The sequence below is a fragment of the Etheostoma spectabile genome, chromosome 9, assembly GCF_008692095.1.
Source record: "Etheostoma spectabile isolate EspeVRDwgs_2016 chromosome 9, UIUC_Espe_1.0, whole genome shotgun sequence".
Classification (NCBI taxonomy): Eukaryota; Metazoa; Chordata; class Actinopteri; order Perciformes; family Percidae; genus Etheostoma; species Etheostoma spectabile.
Genome location: NC_045741.1, coordinates 30,214,808 through 30,223,862, shown reverse-complemented (window position 1 = coordinate 30,223,862; position 9,055 = coordinate 30,214,808). Strand labels below are relative to the sequence as shown.

At 43.8% G+C, this 9,055-nt stretch overlaps 1 protein-coding gene across 4 annotated transcripts in view; it reads right to left on the bottom strand.

The window, feature by feature from the left end:
• Positions 1-3,173: 3,173 nt before the first annotated feature.
• The window catches only part of LOC116695190 (leucine-rich repeat-containing protein 24), a 12,112-nt gene continuing 6,230 nt past the window's right edge, over positions 3,174-9,055 (bottom strand). For 2 of the 4 annotated variants that reach the window (XM_032525315.1, XM_032525312.1), the window contains 4 exons: positions 8,558-8,726; positions 6,964-7,226; positions 5,556-6,125; positions 3,174-4,974 (listed from right to left, as the gene is read on the bottom strand). In XM_032525315.1, coding sequence (XP_032381206.1) covers positions 4,543-4,974; positions 5,556-6,125; positions 6,964-7,226; positions 8,558-8,726 — 1,434 coding nt within the window. In that variant the 3' untranslated portion in view covers positions 3,174-4,542. The remainder of the gene's footprint in view (positions 4,975-5,555; positions 6,126-6,963; positions 7,227-8,557; positions 8,727-9,055) is intronic. The other 2 variants (XM_032525313.1, XM_032525314.1) reach the window with 2 other exon arrangements.

Sequence of the window (9,055 nt, the reverse complement as noted above, 5' to 3'; positions counted from 1 at the left end):
TTGAGGTCCGGGGATTGGGCTGGCCAATCCATAACTTCAATCTGGTTCATCTGGAACCAAGACTTTACCCATTACTGGTGTGTTTTGGGTCATTGTCTTGTTGAAAGACCCATTTCAAAGGCATTTGCTCTTAAGCATAAGGCAACATGGCCTCTTCAAGTATTTGGATGTATTGAAACTGATCCGTGATCCCTGGTATGTGATAAATAGGCTCAACACCACAGTATTAGAAACATCACCATAACCATCATGCTTTACTGTCTTCACAGTGTACTGTCGCTGGAATTCAGTGCACGGGGGTCTAGACCCAAAAAGAACAATTTTGCTCTCATCAGTCCACAGAACGTTGCTCCATTTTGCCTTTGGCCAGTCAATGTGTCCTTTGGCAAATTTACACCTATTCAGTACATGTCTTTTTCTCAGCCATGGGATTCTGCGGGGGCTTCTATAGCTTTGCTTCACATAGCCTTCTTCTGATCGTAACAGTACTCATAGGTAACTTTTAAGTCTTCTTTGATTTTCCTGGAGTTGATCATTGGTTGAGCCTTTGCCATTTTTGCTATTCTCCCATCCATTCGAATAGTAGTTGACCCTTTTTTTCCCGCACGTCGTTCAGGCTGTGGATGCCATTTGAAATCATTTTGACTCAGCAGCCTATCATTTTCTGCACTTCTTTATATATTTTCCCCTCTCCAATCAACTTTTTAATCAAAGATCTTCAGAGCAATGTCTGGAATGACCCATTTTACTGAGTATTTCAGTGTGAAATGCACTATAACCAGCATGCACAACATTTGCTTCCTTCCTTCCTTCTTTAAAAATGGGCCATAACTGAGATCTGTTTCTTCACAGAATCAATCACCTCACAGAATGGCCGTGGATCAAAATTACATGCCAGAGTTCCCTATGAAGCTGAGGACCCCTCAGGTCTTCTGGGACAGGTCTGTTGTGTGTTTCCAGAACTAGGCCCAAACAAAGTGAAGCAGCATTTAGTTCTTCTGCCCCTCACCTGTGGAACAAACTCCCTGAATCCCAGAGGTCTGCTCTTTTAAATCAGGTCTGTAAACATTTTTGTGTATTTGTCCTGTGTGGGGCCAGTGACGGTTGTCTCTGACCAATCAGTTGTCTGCGGTGAACTCCACCTTCTAGTTTAGCCCACTTGGAACCTTGACCGAGGTGATACCAGAAAAAGGACCACAACCTTTGCTATTTGAAAACCGAGCCGAGACAGTTGCTAATTTATTATTATGTAACAAAGGACTGCAACATCCAATGCTGTTCATTTTTAAAATTCCCACGTCTGACAGTAACAGGATGTTGATATCCTCGTGATTGATGTGGAATGTTTTTACACAATAATTTCCTGGATGGACACCGGATATTATTTAAGGAGGAAGACTGAGCAAAGGATCCATATGAAGGAAAAAAAAAGACATCCTTCTTAAGACAATGACATGGACAAAGATTTTTTTTTCTTTGTACAATTGGTTTAATAATGGAACAATGTCACATACACAAAAAGAAATGGACTAACTCCAAACTGAACTTTGCACACTTTTGTCATGGGCTGTCTGAAATGGGATTAAAATACAAAGGAAAAGAAATATATTTTTGTTAAATATGGTATATGCGCATAGTTTAATTAAAACAATGTGTGCATATATGTATATACCGTATATAAACCGTGTCCCTGGTATAATTTGGGAAAATAAAAGAATTCTAGTAAGGTTGAGTCATCATTCAGGATCCTGACCGGGACAAAAGCTAACCGGGTAGTTAAGGGAAGGGCGACATTTAGAATATAAATATTCAATATTTGTATGCTCAATGTTTGTGATTTGGAATGAAACGTATGCCCGATGTAGCCTTTTTATTGGAAAAAAACATCCATGCACTCACATTGATTTGTTATGGCAGTTCAGTCAGACGTGCCTCATTAGGCATTCATTTGTCTTCCATTCTTCAAGCCTTCCTTTTCAGTGAATTGAGTTTAATCATGTTGACACACAAGGAATCAGATCATGTTGCTGAGTGTCCTACGGCGGCACTGAGAGCACTGGTTGTGTTTATGTAATTTGTTGTGTTTCTGTATTTGCAGTGTGTTTCTGTATGTGCAGTGTGTTTCTGTATGTGCAGTGTGTTTCTGTATGTGCAGTGTGTTTCAGTATGTGCAGTGTGTTTCTGTATGTGCAGTGTGTTTCTGTATGTGCAGTGTTTCTGTATTTGCAGTGTGTTTCTGTATTTGCAGTGTGTTTCTGTATGTGCAGTGTGTTTCTGTATGTGCAGTGTGTCTGTATGTGGGGTGTGTTTCTGTATGTGCAGTGTGTTTCCGTATGTGCAGTGTGTTTCCGTATGTGCAGTGTGTTTCCGTATGTGCAGTGTGTTTCAGTATGTGCAGTGTGTTTCTGTATTTGCAGTGTGTTTCTGTATGTGGTGTTCGTAGTGCAGTGTGTTTCTGTTATTGGTTGGTTTCTGTATGTGCAGGTGTTATCGTATTTGCAGTGGTTTTTTTATGTGCAGTGTTTTCCGTATTGCAGTGTGTTTCTGTGATTTGTTGTGTTTCTGTACTTGCAGTGTGTTTCTGTGATTTGGTGTGTTTCTGTATTTGCAGTGTGTTTCTGTATTTGCAGTGTGTTTCTGTATGTGCAGTGTGTATCTGTATTTGCAGTGTGTTTTTGTATGTGCAGTGTGTTTCCGTATTTGCAGTGTGTTTCTGTGATTTGTTGTGTTTCTGTACTTGCAGTGTGTTTCTGTGATTTGTTGTGTTTCTGTATTTGCAGTGTGTTTCTATATTTGCGGCATGTTTGTGTTTCTGTATTTGCAGTGTGTTTCTGTATGTGCAGTGTATGTATTTGCAGTGTGTTTTTGTATTTGCAGTGTATGTATTTGCAGTGTGTTTCTGTATTTGCAGTGTATGTATTTGCAGTGTGTTTTTGTATTTGCAGTGTATGTATTTGCAGTGTGTTTTTGTATTTGCAGTGTATGTATTTGCAGTGTGTTTTTGTATTTGCAGTGTATGTATTTGCAGTGTGTTTCTGTATTTGCAGTGTATGTATTTGCAGTGTGTTTCTGTATGTGCAGTGTATGTATTTGCAGTGTGTTTTTGTGTTTGCAGTGTATGTATTTGCAGTGTGTTTCTGTATGTGCAGTGTATGTATTTGCAGTGTGTTTTTGTATTTGCAGTGTATGTATTTGCAGTGTGTTTTTGTATTTGCAGTGTATGTATTTGCAGTGTGTTTCTGTATGTGCAGTGTATGTATTTGCAGTGTGTTTCTGTATGTGCAGTGTATGTATTTGCAGTGTGTTTTTGTATGTGCAGTGTATGTATTTGCAGTGTGTTTCTGTATTTGCCGTGTGCAGAATTACATATTAATGAACGTCCATTACTTTCCAGCCATGGCGAATCTAGTTCACAGGATGCTGATGAAGCCCATCGCTGCCTGGGAAAGCTCTCTGTGTTCCTCAGCAGACTGGAGTTGTGGTGTGTGGTATCTGTGGCTGGAAGAATGCCAATGCAGTGTATCTGTACTGACCGGATGTATCAGGTAACATTACCTGTAGTTTTTACTTGAGCTAAGCTATAAAGAACCCAGTTGTACGGGAAGTGGTGCACAGAAGCGTTGCCATGGTTTTTTGGAGAGCGCTTGGCTGCCTTCACATAAGGAGCAAAGTTTGATCCCGCGGATCCAAGCGGGTACTCCACCGTTCTTCACCTGCTGATTCAGGCTCTCTGATTGGTTACACGGTACTTCAGTTTACCTGTACTACCCAATACCCTAACAGGCAGGTACACTCACTGCCAACAGGAAGGACACAGACGTTCTGCACTCCAGCTTTAATTTGCAAAATGTTGAGCTCACAGAGCCACCGCACTATGCAGTCATGCCAACAATTTATGTTGGCCTCACTTTTAATATTTAAATGCTATTTCTTTCTACAGTTTCTTATCTTTTTCTGGTGTCGGACTATATTCTGCACTGTTGATTGGGCTGAATCCTTTTCTGCCACTGTAACAGTCCCGATGTGTTAACAGTTTCATGATTTTGAGATTAAGACTTCCATCATGGTGGTGATTTAACCCCTTCCCCAAACATTGAAATAAATGATTACAAAATTTAGCAGTTGCTGTCCCACCCCCACTGTACTGCCTTCAGATGCTCAACAGCCTGTCCAGACATTAACAACAACAGCTGTAAAACACACTTCGGTTCCTACATGCTCATGAAAAGGAAGATTCCATGATGTCCCCCTTTCGTTAGACTCACCCTGCAAACTGGAGCCTTCAGAGTTCTCGAGAGGACAGGTGTTGCAATGATGCTGAAAGGTTTCTGGTGTGAAAGTAGCTGATAAATGCTGAGCCAGAAGTTCATGTACAGGACAGTTCTGTTGTGTGCGACTCAGCTTCTACCTGAGCCCAGTTAAACGGGTCTTTGACTGTAGGGCATTTATGTAACCCTTCTCCAATATGAGCATTTCACTGTGGAGGAGTAATAAAAAGGATTCACACACAAAGCCTCTGTGTTGCAGTTGATTCTCTCCGCTTCAGCAGTGGATCTCGTAGGCGATCTGAGAGTCCATGAACAGACCTGTGTGATTAAGAAACATCCCTTCTGCCTCGGAAGTAATCACAGGCTCTGCTTCCCCTCCCTCCCCCGCCATTCTCCTCATGGTCCGTATGTCGCCCTCCTGCTGGAGCTTTTTGTTGGGGGCCAGAGTGGGGCTGGTGGTCTGGCCCGGCCCCGAGGACAGGGTGTGGCTGGAGGTTTCAGATGGAGCTGAGCAGCCCAAGTTAGTGGTGGAGACGGCTGTGGGGGGGGCAGGGGGCAACACGGGCTTGGCCCTGTTGAGGACGTACATCTCATGGCCGCGCTCGTCCCGGTACTCCTCCAGCTGGGCGAAGGTGGTGGGGCCGTCCGAGTAGTCATTCACATACAGGATGCTCTCCTCCTGCAGGTTACAGTTCACCTTCATCACCTTTACAGTCCAGCAATATACAATACAATGGGAGAATTAGAATACTTTACAGCTGCAATGAATGGCACAATTTTTCAATGTTTTTCAATGTAATCAGTAAGTCGTGGAGCAAGATGGTGCTGTGGATGGCTAAGTTAGCTAAGCTAAGTTAACCTGCTTTCATCTGTAAATGTGCTGTATTTATATAGCGCTTTTCCAGTCTTAACAACTGCTCAAAGCGCTTTTACATCTACAGGGAACATTCACCATTCACACACATTCATACACTGTGGCCGGGGCTGCCGTACAAGGTGCCACCTGCTCATCAGATAAACATTCACACACATTCACACTCCGATGCGCAGCACCGGGGGCAACTCGGGGTTCAGTGTCTTGCCCAAGGACACTTTGACAATGACTGCAGGGGCGGGGATCGAACCACCAACCTTCCGATTGGCAAGCAACCACTCTACCACTGAGCCACAGCTGCCCCTAGTGCCCTGTCTAGTGTGTATCCGAAAAAAATTTGGTTGGACAACAAAACAATGTTACTAATGTTGCTAAAAAAAGTATAAATGACTCTAGTCCAGACTGACACACACCTTCTCAGCTCCATCCGCGTCCTTGTCAGGCTGCTGCTGGCGGCTGTAGATCATGGCGAGCAGCAGCAGGGCGGTGAGGGCGAGCAGCGAGATGCCCACAGCGATGGCCGTCTGCGTGGCCGCTCCCAGAGCGCTGAAGGCCATGCTGCCCAGGGCGTAGAGCGGCTCGCGGCTCACATCGGAGCCCACAGCGGGGCTGTGGCTCCTCAGCCGGGGCCAGGCCGGCGAGTACGGAGACGACACCTGGGACCACGAGGCCCAGATGGAGGAGGAGGATGAGGAAGTGGTGGAGTTGATGGCGAGCTGAAAGGTCACTCTGGCCACACCCCCCGCGTTCCAGGCTTCACACTCGTAGAAACCCGCGTGAGCGACAGTCACGTTGCTGAGGAACAGCATGCCGCTGCCGGTGTCGGGGTCGAAGCGCTCGCCGGCAACCTTCTGCAGACTGACCCGGCCTTCCTCTGACGGCTCCGCTGCCCCCCCCGCTGCCCCTCCTCCAGCACCCAGCTCCTGCACCAGGCCTCTGGGAGAGAGCACCACCTTCCCCTGGGACGCCTTTCTCCACGTCACCTGGAAGAGCATTCAGAGTTTCATGATCAGCTGTCTGCTTCTCGTCACGTAAAGGATCCAAAAGTAGACATGACATGACATCTGCTACAACCTGATCATGGTTTTACTGTTGAATCTACTTTCATTTTGTCCACTAAAATAAAGAGAACTCATATGTTTTTTTCAAATTAAAATAGATAAGATTGTCAAAAGGAAATGAACACACTTTACACAGTATAGGCGGATCATATAGACAGGACACTCTTAACCAACAGGTTCTGTCAGTGGCCATATGATATACATTGAAACAGTGTTGCTTATTATAATCATTCCTTTTGTCCATACTATTAATAATCCTTCATATGTACTTACAATGAGACACATTTCCCAGTCCTTGTTCTGTGTAAAAATGTATTAAAAGTTTATGTTAAAGTGCCCATATTATGCTCATTTTCAGGTTCATAATTGTATTTTGAGGTTGTAACAGAGTATGGTTACATGGTTTCATTTTCAAAAAACCACCATATTTTTGTTGTACTGCACATTGCTGCAGATTTCACCCTGTGTGTTTAGGTCTCTGTTTTAGCTACAGAGTGAGACAACTCACTTCTATACTATCTTTGTTGGGAGTTGCACATGCTCAGTAGCTAGGTAAGATCCCATCAGCTAGATAAGTCTTTCTTAATATAAGCAAGTAGCTTCAAAAGCGCACCTAAGTTCCGAATTTCTGAAATAAGAGTTCTTTTGCACCCTGAGTAAGTGGCTATGACATGCAAATTCCTGCTGGACTATTTAGGAGGCTGAACCAGTGTGGTGGAAACTGCTGGAAGTTCTCCTTATTGACTCTACGTATCCCTACCTGTGGCCGAGGGTAGCCCGAGGCATGGCACGACACCCTGAGGCTCTCTCCCAGGCGCACAGCGAGCCTCCTGGGCTCCAGCTGCACCAGTGGAGGGATACACACCAGGCTGTTGAGGGGGACCTCCACCAGGCTGAGGTGGGATAGGCGCGGTGGCTCGGTGCAGACCAGGCGCCGCTCTGCGGAGCTGAGCAGCCGCTGGCCCTCCTCATCGATCCAGCTCCGCAGCCAGTGCAGAGCACAGTCACAGCGCCACGGGTTGTCTGTCAGAGAGAGGACAGCAAGTCAGACAGGAGGCCTCAAGTCCAGGTCCCAGTCACTGGAAGAATAATAATATATAATACCTAAAAGGACAATGGGATTCTGTGCAATTTCAGAAAATGTATTTGTTATTAATACTTAACTACTTTTTGCATAATGTGTATACAAAGCTATTTTATATATGTATATAGTCTTTACTCTCAGGACTGTGCACCAGGTCACCCCGTCTTTTTTGCTGCACTACTTATACTTTATATTTTTATATTTTGTGTCGACACTGTAAAGGGGTTGCTTCAATCTCATTGCACAGGTACTGCACTTCTGTATAATGACAATAAAGGCTTTCTAAGTAGAATGCCTTTATCTAAGTTGTTTTGTGATGAGTACATAAGGTGATCATAAGGAATTTATATGTATGTGACAGGAGAATTATGAATGGTTTTGAACTGACCAATGGAAAGCCAGGAAACTTTACTTTAAGGGTTTGGATGTAACCATAAAATGAGAGAGTAATGCATTGACTGCATAAGGAATGACTGCAGGAAGCATGTGAAATATAAAGGATTCAATAAAATGAATTTAGAAAAAAAGAAATAACTGGTGATGACAGTTAATAGTTAGTTTGGCCTAGCAAACTTTGTAGTTTTGTCACATGCTGTTGCAACAACTAGTAACGTTAGAAAAACTACAACACCCACCGGATCTAGCTAGACCGGACACAAAACAACAGGCACGCTGACCACACGCCGTTTGGGCTTGCGAGCCGGCCAAAGAGTAGTATCGTTACGTTTTGAGTGGATGGCGAGCGCGAGACGTCAAAATGGACGCCAATAAGATTCTAGATGGAAATTTTAATTTTAATTTTAATTTGAAAACGTTCCATTGACAAGACCAAAGTGATATGTGTGTTCTGTTGTTTTCGATGGACAGTGTTATATTGTTTGAGAGACTTTTTGCTCCAAGTGAGAATGTTAGTGTGAAATTGAACACTATATGCCAATGTTGTTTTCAATAAAAAAAATGTTTGCACAAAGTGAGCCGATCCACTTTTCCATGTTGATAAGAGCATTGAAATGAGAAAAAAATAATGGGACAAAAAGAAATCAATGGACATTTAAAATAGATAAAAATGTGCGATTAATTGCGAGTTGACTATGACATTAATGCGATTAAGCACTAGAAATAACCCTTGTTGAGTGGAGACGGGTCTGCCTGCCTGGTTCAGTCAACCACGTTACTTACATTTAACCCTTACAATGGTAGGACAGTCAATCCAAAAACAGTTTTTAGAAAAATAGAATGACAAACCAGGCAACACGGAGTCCAGTCTCACCTGTGATGCGCAGCACCTGCAGGCTGACCAGAGGGCGCAGGGACGCAGGGCCGATGGTGTGAAGGTTATTCCTGCTCAGGTCCAGCAGAGCCAGGGAGGTCAAACCAACGAGAGCCTGGTCTGCTAACATCTCTATGCTGTTGTGCTGCAAATGGAGCTCCTGCAGGCGCTGCACAGGGTTAGCGTGGTTAGCAGGGTTAGCAGAGGCTAACAGATGGAACACTACTTATCACTGATGGAGCCTCATACAGGAAGGAAGAACAGCTGTGCTGAGCATACAGTGGTGCTCATAAGTTTATAAACCCATGCTAAAGTTGAGTAAAAAGTGGAAAAATGGAACCTTTAAGGACACCAATTTTCTTAATAAATGAATAATGTATTGTAAATAAAAAAATAAATGTTCTTTCTTAAAATACAGGGGACATAAGTATACACCCCCTTCCCATAGAGACATGTTTAAAGGCCAGTTATTTCATGGATCCAGGATACTATGCATCC